This window comes from Lepidochelys olivacea (genome assembly GCF_965140295.1).
Source record: "Lepidochelys olivacea isolate rLepOli2 genome assembly, chromosome: 7".
NCBI lineage: Eukaryota > Metazoa > Chordata > Testudines > Cheloniidae > Lepidochelys > Lepidochelys olivacea.
Genome location: NC_140417.1, coordinates 60,509,934 through 60,527,159, shown reverse-complemented (window position 1 = coordinate 60,527,159; position 17,226 = coordinate 60,509,934). Strand labels below are relative to the sequence as shown.

At 52.5% G+C, this 17,226-nt stretch overlaps 1 protein-coding gene across 2 annotated transcripts; it reads right to left on the bottom strand.

Annotated features, from left to right (window-relative positions):
* Nucleotides 1-422: 422 nt before the first annotated feature.
* ECHS1 (enoyl-CoA hydratase, short chain 1) lies at nt 423-15,385 on the bottom strand. 2 transcript variants are annotated; one of them, XM_084633247.1, is made up of 8 exons: nt 15,247-15,385; nt 7,900-8,159; nt 6,182-6,382; nt 5,432-5,531; nt 4,147-4,251; nt 2,094-2,213; nt 908-975; nt 423-818 (listed from the first exon to the last, which is right to left on the bottom strand). In XM_084633247.1, exons 1-8 carry the CDS (start codon nt 15,332-15,334, stop codon nt 753-755), a joined length of 1,008 nt encoding a protein of 335 aa, XP_084489373.1. In that variant the 5' UTR covers nt 15,335-15,385; the 3' UTR covers nt 423-752. The 2 variants fall into 2 exon arrangements, with proteins under 2 accessions (XP_084489373.1, XP_084489374.1); XM_084633248.1 differs by having other exon boundaries at nt 6,182-6,309; nt 7,962-8,159.
* Nucleotides 15,386-17,226: the final 1,841 nt, after the last annotated feature.

The window sequence follows — 17,226 nt, the reverse complement described above, 5'->3', positions numbered from 1 at the left end:
GGCAGGCAGAGGGACTGAGCTGGCTCCAGAGCCCCCTGTCAGAGACCCGCATGCCCAGCCAGGGGAGAGGTGGGAGCCAGTTTCCTGCTCAGCTGGGCCGACTCAGAGCAGGAAGGAGTCTGAGGACAGAGAATGTCCCCTGAGTTGGAGGTTTCCTATTGTTTGTTACGCTCATTTTACCACGGCCACCTCCAAGGCTGGAGCACTGAGTCCCTGCCATGGGGAGAGGAGAGCAGCATGGCTGGGGCAGTGGCGTTTTGCTTAGTGACCAACCCAAACCCCAGAGCCCTCCTTTGTCTCCAGCTCTCAGAGCTGGAGCACCAAAGCGTTTGGCACATGAAATCTGAAGCAACCCTCCCCGGGCGAGGGCAGTGCCGCCAACACAGCCAGGGGAGCCCTCGAGTAAAGATCACACGACAATCTCCATTTCCGATTTTCTTATCGTGAACAAAAGCATTGGGTCATTTGAGATTCAGATCAGACGTGTTCCCTATTCTCCGTCACCTGATTAAATGGAAGGGCCCAAACTGTTAGGCTAGCCTACGGCAGCTCCTTCCCCAACACCCCGTGTAATGTAGCGTTTGTGAATCAAAGGGCCTTTCCTCCCAGGGCAATGGCACAGGATTTGCCACCCGCACTGGTTACTGCCGGGCGCAACCTGCTGCGACGGTTATTTGTTAGTCCCACCCTGCAAGGGGATCAAGGCAGAGGCTCCAGCTCAGCAGCTTCGAGAGGACGAGGCACGCTGGCATTCAGTGGTCTGTGAAGTTTGCCTTTCTCTTCTCCACGAAGGCTGCCATCCCTTCCTTCCGGTCATCCTGAGAGAGAGAGAGAGGGGCTCAGGGGCACGGTTTGTACAACAGTCGCTCTACAGACAAGCGGTCCACGGGGCAGCGCCTGTACTCACCGTAGCAAAGGTGGCATGGAAGAGCCTCTTCTCCATTTTATTCCCCTCAGTCAGCGTCATCTCAAAGGCTGAAAAAGAGGAGCCAGTGGCAGACGCAGGTGAACACGGAGGGCGTGGCTGGGTGTTTAACAATCTCATCTAGCCTGCTCCCTGAGAGGAGAGCCCTCCAAGGAGAGCGAGAGGGTTTGTACTGCCCCACCGCAGCCTCACCGGGGGAAGGCCAGAATCATGCACATTCCAGACCTCTCATCCCCTCCTTCCACGTTCCTTTACCAGGTCCTGGGTGGCCGGGCAGGGAGCTCTCCCCAGACTGCACCCAAAGCCGGCTGACATGAAACCAGTGAGGTTTCAAAGAACCCCTCGCTCACGCGGAGCCACAGCACATTCGATTCCCTGCCATCCCCACCTGTTTGTATGAACCCAGGACTCACTGTCTGGCTGGGGCTTTGGCAGGTGGGTGGACCAGCTGGGACGGCGGGATGAGCATGCCCGCTAGATGTTTGCGCGAAAAGCATCGGCAGTGAAAGGGTAAACGCTGGCCTGCCCATAGTCCCCGTTAACCCCAGGCTGTCACCCTGTCTGGGCTAGCGCACCAGTCTGACTGCACGCAAATCACTGCAGCAGCCACACTCGGGCCACAGTTGCAAGGTTTTAGGCCCAACCAGCAGAGCCGACGAACCCAGGCTTATCTTCAGAGATCATTATACTGAGATTGGCCAGACGTGAGCCTGCAGAACAGGGGTCACAGAGCTGAAGGCCAGAAGGGTCCCCCAGATCATCTCGTCTGGCCTCCTGTCTATCACAAGCCACCAACCCCACACATTCCCCACATGCAAACCCAGCAACCAAAACGAGACCGAAGCATTACAGCCCGCAGGAGGCTAGACTGCCGTGTGCCACAGGCAAGGAATAGGAGGGGCGGGGGACAGGTGACGGCTAGAGACCTCCGACCCGAGGGGCGTTCCTGGAGTGGGCCATGGCGGGGGGCTAAAAGGTGTAGTTGCCATTGAAACCGTGATATTACTTTTTTCATGCAAGTGCCTATTCCGGGACACCATTCCTCAGCAAGGCTGGCCTCTACGGCCATGGACCCAGAGCACCTCAGCCTCCCATTGGGTCCTGGTGGGGTCACTTCAGCCCAGTGAACCCACCCCCATGTTCAGCCATCTCTCAGCACTGCCTGCACCTGCATTGACAGCTTCCTTGGCCATTGCTGTTACGAGCTTAGAATTCCCTGCAATCTTCTCCCCACAATTGATGGCTTCTTCCAGCAGCTTCTCCACGGGGTAGATTTTGCTGACCAGGCCTAGGGAGGAGGGGGCACGTTACTGGACTGTCAGCACTTGGCGCTCAGCATTCCCGTGTCCTCCCCACACACCACCATCCGAGAACATGTTCACAACTCCCAGCTTCTGAGCAGCGGTGCTCGTCGGACAGTCTTGCCCGGGGTCCAATGTCTGACACCGGTAACGCAGAGCAGCTGCCGTCAGCAGACCCAGCGCGTGAACCTCGGGTCAGTTAGCAAGCTCTGCACATGGCACAAAGCCTAACTGGAGTACATCGTGGGCATGGCCCGAGGCGCGACTGTGCACGAGCATCCCCTTCCATCCCCTACACCCACTCCCATGTGTACTCAGAGCTGCGGCTGCCACCACTTGAGCTGGATAGTTCGTAGTGCCCAGCACCAGAGTGCGGAGGGACTGGAAGCAGAGCACGGAGCAGCATTCGAACCCAGCAGCTTCGGCCTGGCCACGCAGCCGTCTCGCCCTCAGGTGTGTGGGCTTTGCAGGGCTGTGTGAAAGGCAGCTGGAGTCTTGGCCCCAAGTCAGCTCTTTATTGCTGATGGGGCCAGAGCCCAGGCTGTGTTTCCCATTAGCAAACCCCTCTTCCTTCTAAACCGAGCACAGCTGAGGGAGACACCAGCACGGAGCCACGGGATGCCACTGCAGAGCCCACAGAAAGCTCCCACTGTCACCCCACTTTGGAGCTTCCCCTGCAGGAGAGAAATGCCCGAGTGAAGCCTGCGGAGGCCATGGGATACCACCAGCCAAAAGCCACCCCATGCCGAGCTCCCTTTGTGCTTCAGACTGAGCAGCGGGAGGCACCTCGCTCCCAATCCCCGTTTTACCTCCTGGCAGCGAGTCCACATGAAACTGTAGGATCCAGAGCGGACAATAAGCGTGTGCCCAGCTACAGGGACAAAGGCCAAACTCTGCCCGGGAGATGGAATGGGGGAGGGTTGTTACCCTTTCTATTCTAGCTACGAGGCAGAGGGCTGCTGTCTACACAGCCAATTGCACACCTAACTGCTGTTCCAGTTGACAGCAATTTGGTCCCCTCCACCCAGCATCAGCTGCTGAGTGCAGCCCTTCCTGCTGGGGATCTGGACACCCTCCATAAGGCCATGGTGTGCAAAGAGCTGCCTTCCTGGCTGGACCCCTCGCCTGCTGGGTTGGTCTGAAGAGCCCCTGAGCTGATTTATCACGATCAGCCGGGATTTGGGGAGTAATAGTGAAGGGAGAATGCCTGGGGGAGGAAATCCTACTCAGGAACGTCCCCTTCTCTCTGAATGATCTATCCCAGGACACTGAAAAGAGAAATAATGCGAGGCAGCAGACCCTCTGCACTAGGAGCGCCAGGGAGAGCGGCTGGGCAAACGCCTGACAGAGACGGGATCAGTGTGGAAGAGCGAGTCGTAAGACAGAAGAGCCACGTGCCCCTAGCAGCCTCCAACCAGGTATGTTCCTAGGGAACAACTTCGCATGCTGGCTGGTCTGCAGCCTGGGGAAGCCACCTCCTGCTCCGTGCTACAGGGATGGCTGGGCCACGCATGCAGCAGGGAACAGCCGGCTTTAAGGGACAGTGATGGATTTGTACTCCGGCAGGGCTCTGAGGCCCCGTTGTGCCTGGCAGCAGAGAATGCACTCTCTGCCCTGACTCATTTAGTTACCTGACACATGCCCAAGGCACGGAGCCAGGAGGATCTCAGTCGTCCATTGATCCACAGATGGGGAGCCCTCCCCAGGAGCCATGAGTTCTGGAGAAGGGCATGAAGTGACTTGCCAGCTTCAGTCAGCTCATCAAGGACCAGAAATGATGCGTGAGCAGCTCTCACGGATTGCCCTCTCACCCACAGCATGGGTACAGATACCAGCCCTGTCCTCAGCACTCTCCCCTCCCTTCCCACCTAGTGCCGCAGGAGGGGCCTGGTGGGAAGCCGTATACACTTGTGCCCATACCTGCTTCTTTGGCTTCCTGAGCAGAGATCCTGTCTCCGGTGAGGACCATTTCCATCGCCAGGGACTTGCCCACTGCTCTCGTGAGTCTCTGAGTCCCGCCAGCTCCTGTGGTTAATTAGAAAGGCTGCAATGAGCTTGCAAGGGTCAGTCAAGAGGAATTTCCTAAATAAACGCACCCCGATCACACACCTGCAACGGGTCAGGTCTGTGCACACGGGGGCGGCAGCACGGCAAGGAGAAGAGGAAGGGTGAGCAGGGAGACAAGCTGTTGGATCCTTATGTAACACGCAGTAAGAGACAGGCGCATTTCTACCTGTTGGCTGTTTTATCACAGGGCTCTAGCTTTGTCCTGGAGCTTAAGGATGTCACCATATCCCATACCCCCACCCTGTGGAATTATGGGGCACCCTTGACTGCCATTCACTCTGTATGTAACCACTTGAACTATTCTCGACACAGATCTAGGCAAAGGGAGTGTTCTGGACCCCGCTACAAGTACATTTCTTGAGCATCTGGGATCTGAGATCGGGGCGAGCTCAGGGATCCCATTCCTTTTATGGGTCTTTAAAGTGACCACATGATTGACAGCTGCCCTGTGCTCGGACGCAGGTCTATCAATAGCTACCAATCAAAAATCAGAGGGTAAATCAGGCTAATTACTGAACGCAAGGCTCCAGATGACCCAACAACAGCATCACCTGACCTTGGAGGAAATGGGGTGTGTGTCTAATGGACAAGAAAGTATCCTGACAACACATCTAGCAGGTGGAAGACCTACAGATTCCTGATGTTAGATACATACATGAAAAAAATGATACCAGCCAAGCCCAGAGCATTGAAAGGCAGCAGGAACAGTGAAGGAGGAATGGGACCAGAGATTGGTGTGGTCATTTAAAAAAAAAAAAAGCGGGAGGAAGACACATGCCAGAGATCTGAGCGGGCTTTCACTGTGAAGCAGGAAGTTGTCAGACAGTGATATTTGTCTCTGCACACCACAAGAGGGCTGTCAACATTTGAAAGCCTGGTAGTTCGGGATTCCGAACTAACCAAGCCCATAAGAGATGCCTTGGTCTGAACTGATTGCACTCATGTCTTTATCTGAGTAACCAGAAAGGGTCGGTTTCAATGCTTCGTGTACCACGTGTCACTGGGACTCTCACAGTACCTTTCAATACGTCCTTTTAAAAGCATTCATTTCCCTAATGCCACCAGCCAGTGCCAGAGCTGGGAAGGAGCTTGGCCACCCTAGACGCTCGCAGGCAGGAGTGTGCTCAACATGGGTTACCTGGAATGGTTCCCAGCAAGATTTCGGGTTGCCCAAACTGCGCCTTCTCACCAGCAAAGATGATATCGCACATCATGGCCAGCTCACAACCACCGCCCAGCTTCAGGGGAGAGAGGGGCACGGGTTAGAACTGGCATAGCGCCACCCGGCACACAAGGGTTTCTTGCAGTCGAGCTAGGTCCCATGGGATCAGAGGCCTCACAGTCTGCGCTGTATTCATCCAACGCAGGAGAGGGGGAACTAAAGTCACTTGCCCACAGTCACCCAAGGAGCGTATGGCTGAGCCAGGACTTGAATCCCCTTCGTCCAAGTTCCCCTCTGATGCCCTAACCAGCACAGGGCTATAGAACTCACTCGAGGAGCCCGAAGAGAAACAGCTTAGTACAAAGCATTCCACTCCTCTCTTCCAGAAGAGACTAGGGGGTGAGGGATGGGACATTCCTCAAGGGAGGAAGGCAGAGCTGCTTCCTGGGCAAAGCAGGAGCAAAAAACTCCACAGCCAGAGCTGCAGGGAAGGAGGTGGTGTTTGGATGCACTTCCCTTATCCTGCTGCTTTGACTCAGAAAAATTTCCCATCAGCCCTCTCCATAAAAAGTATATTAAGACTACCACAATTCCCAGTTAAGACTGGCATCTGGGTCTGCCCGGAGCTGGCTGAGACAATGACACAGAAGTTAACCACGGTACAATATTTACCAAGAAACATTTTAGACTGTGGGGTAGATTAAGGAACGGAAAACCCAAACTCACCGCATATCCATTCACAGCTGCTATGACCGGCTTCCGGACCAGAGAGACTCTGTTCCAGTGTGCAAGGAAATTGCCCCCGTAACATTCCTGGAAGGTTCTGTTCTGCATCTCCTTTATATCTGCTCCAGCTGAGAGAGAGAATATTGTGTAGACAGGTTGAACTGGGAAATGACCATCCTTGGGCCACGTGGTGTTGTAGCCCTGTTGGTCCCAGGATATTAGATGTTATGCAGCAGAATGGAAGAAGAGCTCTGTGTAAGCTTGACAGCTTCTCTGTCCCACCAACAGAGGCTAGTCCAATATAAGATATTGCCTCCCCCACCTTCTCGCTAACATCCTTTGATCAGTAAGCGATCAGCACTAGATTGGTTTGTCTAAAACTTACAGGGGCCTATTGAAAAAATTTCAGGTCCAACCCCTGTCTCCAAGTTGCCCTGATAAGATTTGTGATTTGCCCAAAAAAAAAAAAAAATCCCAGAAATCGTCCTATTTTGTAAAAGTTTTCTTGCCACCTGTTACTGTGTGAAAAACTGATAGATGCGGGAAAGGCGCTCAGACTGCGCTGGGGAACCCGGGAAACTGACTCTACACTCAGAGCGCCCCCACTGAAAGAGAGAGAAATACTATTTTCTCTACTCTCTTTCCACACAGGGATCTTAGGGCTTACTTGTAGGAAGAGCAGTAGGTAACATATGCTCAGAGAGAGGCGTGATGCTTAAGCTGAGTGTCTCTTTAACAAAAGCACCTGTCACATTGCATGCCAGAAAGACATGGTTATAAAGCATCTGGCCTTAAAAATAATCCCCCATCCTTGGGGGCTTCACACTGGGTTCTCAGTGGCAAAGCCAGACCCTCGCCATGATCCAGGTGCGATTTGTTTTTTCACCCAGGGGAAGGGCTGGAACCTCTAGTGTTTGGACATTTAAAATCCAACTGGACAAACACGGAGGGTACGTCTACCCTAGAAACGCTGCGACTGCGCCTCTGCAGTGATGAAGCGTAGACGCTTCCTGCAGTAGCAGAAGGGGTTCTTCCATCACTGTAGTAAATCCACCTCTGCGAGGCAGCAGCTGGGTCAAAGAAAGAATTCTCCCATCGACCTGGCAGCGTCTACACTGGGATGAAGGTCAGCTTCATTACATCACACAGGGGATGACAATTTTCACAGCCCTGAGCCATATAGTTAAGCCCACCTAGCTCTGGATTGCAGGCCAGCCCTGGGAAGCATCCTTCACTAACCCCTGGGTACGAGGGGGGCCTTTCCCATCTCTAATGCTCACAAGTCTCTGAACATTCTGGGGGAGCAGCCAACCACTCGGGATCCCCAGAATTTTCAGCGGCTTAATGCCTTGAATCTCTCACACAGCTGGGTTCTCCCCTTTCCAAGAGAAGTGGGGATGAGGCTCTTCCATCCAAAACCAGACCCACAACAGGAGTCAGCGATTCCCCTTCCTAAACTCAAGCCCTGTTTTCCTCTGAAAGTGCTCCTGTAAGGAACAGCAGAGCTCCCTAGCATCGCCATCCACAAGGGAGGGCATCCAGAAGGCAGCTCCCAGTTGGGCTCAGAGTTTTCCTGTAGTTCTCACACATCCTCTTCACCAGGAGACAAAACATTTAAAAGCGAAGCAGTCACCCCGAGGCCTTTGCAGCCCCTGCAAGCCCACCACCTGCCAATGGCAAGTGGGTGGCTAAGGCAAAGCATCTTCCAGCCCACTCACCTTGCTATGGGACGTGCTGAGTGAGCCGCCCCAGAGAGCCCCAGGGTGCCCTCTCTGCATACCTGCGAAGGCTTTCTCGCTGCCGGTGATGACAATGGCTCCCACATGTGGGTCCTTCTCGAAGGAGTCCAGGGCCTGGTTCATCTCGTTCATCAGGCCATCGCAGAGGGCATTCAAGGCCTTGGGGCGGTTCAGCTGGATCACTCCTACATTCTGCTTCGCCCCCTTCTTCTCCACCACAAGGTACTGGAACTGAGTGCCTGCCAGGAAGGGACACCGGCACATTGTTACAGCAGTGGGCGGCACTGCACGGGATGGACCTGCTTTCTGGTGAACTGGGATCCCCCTCCTATCCTGCAAGGGCAAGCACCCGCCCCTCCTCTGCCAAAGCCGTCGCACTTCTGCCAGGGCCCCCAGTTACCAGGCCTCTGCACCAGCGTGGAGCAGTTCTGTGGCTTGCTGACTCTGGGCTTCACAAGTCTGCTCTGCTGGCTAGTGTCCTGCACTGAGAACGACTCAGGACAGGGCTGGCTTCCTGTGGTTATGAGCACACAGTCAGCACCCGCCTGCTGCTTTCCCTGGCGTTTCCTACAATGCACAGGGCTTGCCCCTGCTAGCTGGGGACTGCACAGCCTGGCCAGAGGCTGTGAGAGCTGGGCAGACTGTAGGGGCCTGCCCTTCAGGGCAATGCCCAATGAGCAGCTCAGCTATCCCACACCCAGGCTGCTGGAACTCCTACCCTGTACCTTGGGTGGCTCCACATTTCATTTCAGCCTCTGGCTGACAGCTCTTTAAAGCCCTCCCTACCTGCTGGACTGGAGAAGCATTCTGTGCGTCTCCACCTGACTGCTGCAGGACTCTCTCCCTTACTGTACCCTCTCCTAGAGCCTCTTAGCGATGTGTTGTAGGGAGGGTTGGGAGAGATGACCTCTATTATTCTGTCCCTTCTCTCAGCCTTCAACGTTGGCCCCCTCCCCATGGATTATCTAGGCTGGTCTCCCTTTAGAGCTTTCCCAGGGAGTAGTGACACTGACAGAGTCTTGTCTATTTCACAGCTGGGGCTGGTTCAAACCAACCTTGATAATTTCACTATACTGCTGCTCTGGAAAGTTCTGGGCAGCAGCAGAGGCACTGGGGAGTTTGCAATCTCAGGCAAATAGGGCTGCATCTGGTATCCCATTTGGAAGGTTTTGTTCATAATCATTAAGGCCAGCAACCTACTTTAAAATAATTCACACCTAGCTCTTGCTTACCAATTGTCAGCAGAGGATAGAAGCACTTTACAAAGGCAGGTTGTACCATTATCCCATTTTATAGATGGGCCTTGCGGGGTAAGGACTACCCTAAGATCACACCAAAAGTCAATGGCAGAACTTTGCACCGAACCCAGGAGTCCCGGATCCTAGCCCAGCAAAAAGTGACAAATGAAAGTGTAAATTCTGCAGAAGCTGATGGTGTAAACCTAATCCCCTTCCATTGGTAGTGGGCATTACTAAGCCCCCCAGGACCTACCTCAATGGTAGCAGTACACTACAGAAGATGGCAGCAGTACACCAACAAGGACAGCCTGCAGAAAAGCAGCAATAATCCAAGGCACTTCTGGGTTAAAAGGTGCAGCCTCCACAACCAGGAGCCTCCAATAAAATGCATTCCAAAAGAATGGGCCAAAAGAAATCTGATGAGGTTCAACAAGGACAAGTGCAGAGTTCTGCACTTAGGACAGAAGAATCCAATGCACCGCTACAGACTAGGGAACGAATGGCTAGGCAGCAGTTCTGCGGAAAAGAACCTAGGGGTGACAGTGGACAAGAAGCTGAATATGAGTCAACAGTGTGCCCTTGTTGCCAAGAAGGCCAATGGCATTTTGGGATGTATACGTAGGGGCATTGCCAGCAGATCGAGGGACGTGATCGTTCCCCTCTATTCGACACTGGTGAGGCCTCATCTGGAGTACTGTGTCCAGTTTTGGGCCCCACACTACAAGAAGGATGTGGAAAAATTGGAAAGAGTCCAGCGGAGGGCAACAAAAATGATTAGGGGCCTGGAACACATGACTTATGAGTAGAGGCTGAGGGAACTGGGATTGCTTAGTCTGCAGAAAAGAAGAATGAGGGGGGATTTGATAGCTGCTTTCAACTACCTGAAAGGGGGTCCAAAGAGGATGGATCTAGACTGTTCTCAGTGGTACCAGATGACAGAATGAGGAGTAATAGTCTCAAGTTGCAGTGGAGGAGATTTAGGTTGGATATTAGGAAAAACTTTTTCACTAGGAGGGTGGTGAAACACTGGAATGCGTTACCTAGGGAGGTGGTGGAATCTCCTTCCTTAGAAGTTTTTAAGGTCAGGCTTGACAAAGCCCTGGCTGGGATGATTTAATTGGGGATCGGTCCTGCTTTGAGCAGGGGGTTGGACTAGATGCCCTCCTGAGGTCCCTTCCAACCCTGATATTCTATAATTCTAATTGAAATCCCTTCAATTGTTCTAGTTATATTTATTCCTGTGTGTGTATGCAGGTACGATGGGCTCCTCCCAGACTATCTGCTCCTCTTAACCTGAGCCTGCCATGTCCTCAGAATGGGGATTTTGTGGCACTTTTTGCCATAGCAACCCTGTCCCAAGCACTGGTTTAGGGGCTTTGCTGCAGCATCTAGCAAGAGACAGATCTGCCTGGGAAATGATGCCCCATTCTTTGGCCTCCTTGGATTATTGGGGGAAACCATCAAATTTTCAAATTGGGGTACCTGAAAATCCATATGTAGGCTCATAATGAAGTGGCCTGGATCTCAGAACTGCTGGAGTCAGTGCGAGCTGCAGGTGCTCAATAATGTTGCAAGTCAGGCTGCTTTTACATAGGAGCCTAAATACGGATGACAGGAAGCCAGGCATGGAAATCAAGGCCCATATCATAGGCTTTTAACTCACAAAAGTTGCCTCCCCAGGCTTGTGTGAACCTGGACAATGATGGGGTTCAAGCTCTGTCCTCACTATAGCTGGCCTTACAGGACCTATTTTTCTATCCAAACCCTGCTTCACATCATATTAGCCACGGTGACCCCTTTGGCAGCACCACCAATGACAGACCCACCAATCAGCCTGGCTGCAGGCATTGATTAAAGGGGCACTGTACATTGGAATTGTAAGAAAAGCCATTTTCTGATGCTCTGTGCAGGAGCACCATAAATCCGGATTTTATTCTTAAATTCCATTTTTAAAGCGTCCAAGAGGTTTCCCACTCCTCTGCTGAGTTTTATAAGGATCTTTTTCCAATTAGCTGTCTCCCCCTCTCCGACTAGCCAGGAGACCCCTGACTTTGCAAGATGCTGTCACATGCATGATGCACAACTGAAAAGAGGAAAATAGTTTTTCCTCGATCAATCCTTCAGTTACGGGAATGTTGTGCCGACAAGGGGCTCTGTTCAGGAGTCTGGCATCATATGGGAGGACAGGGGCCTTACGTACAGCTTTAACAACAGATGGCACAACAGCAAGGTTGATTTTCAAGTTGACCTTGAAGTTGGTGCCCTCTGAAGTCAAATTCCGTAAACCACTGAATTAACTGCATGGAAGTGGACTGATCGAGTAAACTGATCTATATATGCACCACCAGTATGAAAGTCTCATACAAGAGCAGCAGATCTCCTCTTGTGTAAGCAGAATCAAAGCATTCTACATACACGTCTCTCCTGTGTGTATTTCTGTATTGCACCTAACTGGTGCAAAGTGTAATTCATACACTGCTCTCAAAGCATTTGTCAAAGGAAGATCAGGATCATCATCCCACATTACAAATGGCAGAATGGAGGGGAAATAATTACCCATGTGCTTTTCTGATCAGGAGCCGCAATTGTTCTGGTCACTTACTCCACACCTGATGACATAACCCTCCACTGGTGAGGTCACACTCACCTCCACAGCAGCCAACAGAACCTTAAGTGAGGACATTAGCAGGCAGATGCTTAAAGGAACAAACATCCTGTTTACACACCAGGTCCCAAGGAAGGTTTAGTTAGGCTAAATAAGTTTTATTGCCCAAAAGCATTATGATGGCTAGCATCTACCTTGAGTAACCAAAAAAGGGAAGAAGAATACATGGAGAAATCACAAGGATTCCACCCCCAAGTTTAAAGGAAAGCATAATTTAATAAAGAATGATTTAGTTGGGGATTGGTCCTGCTTTGAGCAGAGGGTTGGACTAGATGACCCCCTGAGGTCTCTTCCAACCCTCATATTCTAGGATAACCAGATCCAGCTTCCAACCCAGCTCAGGCTACAGCTCCCCTCAAATACACCAGGAGCATCAACTCCAATATAGTGCTTAGCACGAACCTTCCACTGAGAAAGCACAATGCCTGAATCCTGCTTCATTGGTCGGATTTGAAAGAATGTTACATACAAAAAAAACCAAAACACATTAATCATTTCCTGTATGAAAGGTATGGGAGGCAATCAAACATGCACCCACACTTCAGACACTCATTCATAGAATCATAGGACTGGAAGGAGCCACAGCGCTAAGTATTGTCTAGACCAGTGGTTTTCAAAGACGGTCCGCCGCTTGTTCAGGGAAAGCCCCTGGCGTGCCGGACCGGTTTGTTGACCTGCCGCATCCGCAGGTTCGGCCGATCGCAGCCCCCATTGGCCTGGAGCAGCGAACCGCGACCTGTGGGAGCCACGATCGGCCAAACCTGCGGACACGGCAGGTCAACAAACTGGTCTGGCCCGCCAGGGGCTTTCCCTGAACAAGCAGCGGATCTGCTTTGAGAACCACTGATCTAGACCAGCCCTGACAGGTGTTTGTCTAACCTGTTCTTAAAAATCCCCAATGATGGAGATTCCACAACCTCTCTAGGCAATTTATTCCAGTGCTTAACCACCCTGACAGTTAGGAAGTTTTTCCTAATGTCCAGCCTAAACCTCCCTTGCTGCAATTTAAAGCCCATTGCTTCTTGTCCTATCCTCCGAGGTTAAGAACAATAATTTTTCTCCCTCCTCCTTGGGGCAACCAATCCACAGGACTTTCCACACACACACGTGAAGAAAAGCAACCCAGGCATACTAGAGGCTGTGTGAATAGATTATCCAGCAGCTACAATACCTAGAATTGCCAGATATATATACACAAGCTAAATATAGCAAGTCTTTTCACTCTAACCCACTCACTAACACTCCTCAGCAGACCTGCAATCAAGTGAATTTGGCTCTAATTTCTTTTCTTAACATTAAAAAAAAAGTTCATTGAGACCATGCGAGCAATATTTTTATGCAAGGCCCTGTGTATCAGCTCCTATTGCATCAGCCCTCTCCCCTGGTCAGTAATGCCAACTTGGATGCACAGTGTGTTCCTCCCACAACTATTTTAGTTCCATTTCTCACCCCCTGCCCTTATTCCAATCTGCCAAGCCACTCCCTGTGCTGTGTGTAAATCTCTCCTGAAGCCTCACTTCTCCTCCTGAAGAGTGAATAATTTCACATATGACATTAAGGCTTTGTCTACACTGGCAAGTGAAAGATAAAACTTGTGTCATTCAGAGGTGTTAAAAAAAGCAACACGAATTGTTCTCCGGAGCATTCAACTAATGCCCAGAGAAACAACAGTACCAAGCAGGAGGAATCTGTAAAAGGCTCTGACCACACTGAGCTAGAGTTAGTGCTGCAAAACTGAAATTAACATTCCCACGACTATGTCAGAGCAGCCTGGCAGAACCCAGCCTGTGAGAGGTCAGTCTTTTGGTCTGCAATTAAAACAGACCCTTATTTTTCCATCATCCTCACCATAGCAATGATGGGTGAAGAGATTTGGGCCTAGACCCACTGGTAAATTTTACAAGGCTGGTGTCAGAAAAGAACCTGGTACAAAATAATGGCTAGTAGGAAGCCAGCTGGGGGTAGCTCCCAACGGCCATTCAGTTTCCCACACGAGTGGCAACCCAGCTCCTAGCACCAGCAGCATCCCAATGTCCCCTTACCAGCACGCCTGGAGACTGACCTTGCCTCTCAGCAGGCCTGAGGCACACTGTGGGGCAGCATGGGGAAGGCTTGCGCTGCTGCCCACTCTAAACCTGACCTTGGATACAGGTTTTCCTTCTCCAGGGCAGCACATCCAGTCCCTTTCACAAGCCCCGAATTAACTGAGAAAGAACTGAATGTGGAGGTCTCGCAGACGGGCTCCCGTCACCCTGAGCCCTGCTGGCATGGCTCTTGACACATCCACGTCAGCCGCAGGAACTGTCTGCACAGGGCGAGGGAAGAGGGTATGACCAGGTGGCCCCTAGCCAGTCCTCAGGCAAGCCCCTAGAACCAGGCTGAGGCACTGACTGCTGCGAGGTGCTGTCATGAGTGCCCCATGCCCACAAAGCAGGGTGGGTGCAAAGAGTGCCTTGGAAGTCACCAGGACTGACGGCTCCCCAGCCAGCTTGAACGGGAGACAGGGCACCGGGCACAGCTCTGGCATTACTGCCGCCCACAGTGCAATGCAGCCCTGAGCTCCTGGGCGGCAACTCCAGGGGTGGGCAGCAAGCAGCAAGAGAGTGAGACAGGAGCTGCTGGGGGAACCGTATTTGTTTGGATAGGCAGAGCTCAACTCAGGAGAACTTTGCCCTCTGCTTTTGGGCAACAACTCCTCCTCCTCCAGAGCTGGTCATGCTGGCTGGGCCTTAGGCCCCTGCATGAACTTCCAGACAGCACCCTCCCCACTGCCCTACAGAATCCCCAGGCCGCAGGATCAGGCGGACAGAGAGGGACGGGGCAGTGCAGGGAGCCAGCTCTATGGGGCAGAACCCTCTCCCGAGGAGGTGGGGGAGCACACACAGACAAAGCACATCAAGGCCCAGCAATACTAGCCAGAGAGGGGAGCGACCGCCCGAGGAGCCAGCCGGGCAGGGGCAGCAGGCTCCACAGCGGGTGTGCCGAGCACCCTGCAGGGAACTGAATCACCCCTGTCCCGCAGCCCCTGCGCCCCAGCCCCCCACCATACTCTGGGACACCAGCCCCTGCACCCCAGCCCCCCACTATACCCCGGGACACCCCAGCCCCCCACTATACCCCGGGACACCCCAGCCCCCCACTATACCCCGGGACACCCCAGCCCCTGCACCCCAGCCCCCCACTATACCCCGGGACACCCCAGCCCCCCACTATACCCCGGGACACCCCAGCCCCTGCACCCCAGCCCCCCACTATACCCCGGGACACCAGCCCCTGCACCCCAGCCCCCCACTATACCCCGGGACACCCCAGCCCCTGCACCCCAGCCCCCCACTATACCCAGGACACCTCAGTCCCGGGACACCCCAGCCCACAACCGGCCCCCACTGTACCCCCGGCCCCGGGACACCAGCCGCCGCTCACCCGCCGAGCAGAGCCGAGCCGGGGCTCGCAGCAGCAGGCGAGCTGGGGCCCGGGCCGGACAGAGCAGCGCGCGGAACAAGAGAGCCATGGCGGAGCTGAGCCACGGGACCCGGACCCCGCCCCCAGCGCCTACATCGCATAGCCCCGCCCCCGCCCCCAGCGTCTTCATAAGCACAGCCCCGCCCCCCAAGACCTTCGTCGTATAGCCCCGCCCCCTGCCCCTGGGTGGGTTCAGAGACCGGGGAGAAGCAGGGGCTGTGGGTGAGTGGGTGGGTTCAGGAGAGCAGGGATGATGGGCTGTGGGTAAATTCAGGGGAGGATCAGGGGTGTAGGTCGGCTCAGGAGAGGGGGTGGGTGGCCAGCCATGGGCAGGCCTTCTTATCTCACCTGATGGGTCCTGAATGGGTACTGTCCCCTCCCGGCCCTTCTAACTGCTGGAGGACCACGTTTTGTTGGTTCCACAGATAGAGAGGGGGAGCAACTTGCCCAAAGTACAACAGGTCAATAGGAAAACCAGCAATGGAACCCAGGAGTCCTGCCTCCCAATCAGTGATGTCCCTAGGCAGTGCAGGGAGGTCTAGACCCCCTCCCCTTCTATTCCAGGCAATGCTCTTCGTTTGCGTTTTTATGTCAGCTTTCTACAAGGACTCCAGCAGGGGCCAGAGAAGTCTTGAAGCAGCCATCACAACACTTAGTTGTTTATTAGCTCACCAGGAATGCAGTATCTTAAAAGGTTCTCATACTTCCAGGGAGTGAAGGATCAGATGCTCTAGTCTTAACCCAATTGTAGCACTGGTGGTCCCTCCCTACTAAGCCAAGTGTCCAGTACCACTTTTAGGTTCTGCAGTTTATTTGTGGGTTGGATCACCTGGGAGCTCCCACCCCATGACTTCAGTTTTTATATTCGGGGTGTTTACAGGGTTGAGTGGTGACTCTCTTTTTTTCTATTGTACCCTTGCTGTCAGAGCTCTTAGATTTCAGCTCAGTTTCTCTGATGCTTCCATCAGTATCAGGTAGATGGCACTGTTGGATAGCACACATCTCACCTTTTCTTGCAAGGTTTTTTGTTTTCTTCATTTTAAGGATTATCTTTCTCTATTAACCCCTACTATTAGATGGAATTTCCCCCTACTTACCCATTTCTTTTAATATTCCAGGCTTACACACTGATTAAGTGCTTATCTCTTTCAATATTCTTTCTCCTTCTGGTGCCATAGCAATTCTTATCACTTCTATAATACAATAGTCATTTGAAAAGGAGACCTCTTTCATACCGTTTCTAAATTAAAAGGACATAGCCTGTACATTCTTTGATTATATAGTACCATTAATTGCTCATCTTTCAATGCTTGCAGCAGAACAAGAGACATTCTGCTGAAGGAACAAGACAGGTCAATCACATATAGAGAGGGGGTCTAGCTGATCCCAACAGTGGACCAATATATAGATCTGAATTTGAAGTAAAAGCTAGTTTGTTTGGATTTGCTGAGGTATCAGGAAGTGTGACCTCTGGAAGGTTTCTGGGTCTCATGGGAAGCTATTCCTTAAACACTACCTCCCATTCCTTAACTAGTTTATTTGATGTAGAGTTCTTGACTCCCTCTCTCTGGCACTTACTTTATTCACAGGACACAATTGGTCAATGGTCCACTCTACAGCAGAAAGCAAAATGCTACTCTTTGTTTGTCAACCTGTGGGGTTCCCTGGAGCCAACCAGCAAAATGGGAAGCTCTTCCACATGCAAATCTTGTCTGCGGAACAAGCATCTGAAGAATTCGATGAACATCCCATATCTTATTTCTGGTGTTTGGCATTTCTGAGGTCTACACTAAAAAAGATAGGTTGACCCAGCTACACCCCCTGAGGGGTGTAATTAAGCCTACCTAACCCCAGGTGCAGACAGTGTTAGGTCCGTGGAAGAATTCTTCTGTCAACCTAGCTGGCGGGTTCTTGGTGAGGTGGATTAATTACAGTCATTGG

What these genes read in the sequence shown, in the direction of transcription:
- ECHS1 (XM_084633247.1), bottom strand. Translation starts at nt 15,334, where the DNA reads ATGGCTCTCTTGTTCCGCGCGCTGCTCTGTCCGGCCCGGGCCCCAGCT. An exon ending in TCAGCACGTCCCATAGCAAG is followed by an intron (nt 6,383 to 7,899) that starts GTGAGTGGGCTG and finishes TGGGACCAACAG; the next exon opens with GGCTACAACACCACGTGGCC. An exon ending in CAAGGAAGCTGTCAATGCAG is followed by an intron (nt 976 to 2,093) that starts GTGCAGGCAGTG and finishes CCTCTTTTTCAG; the next exon opens with CCTTTGAGATGACGCTGACT.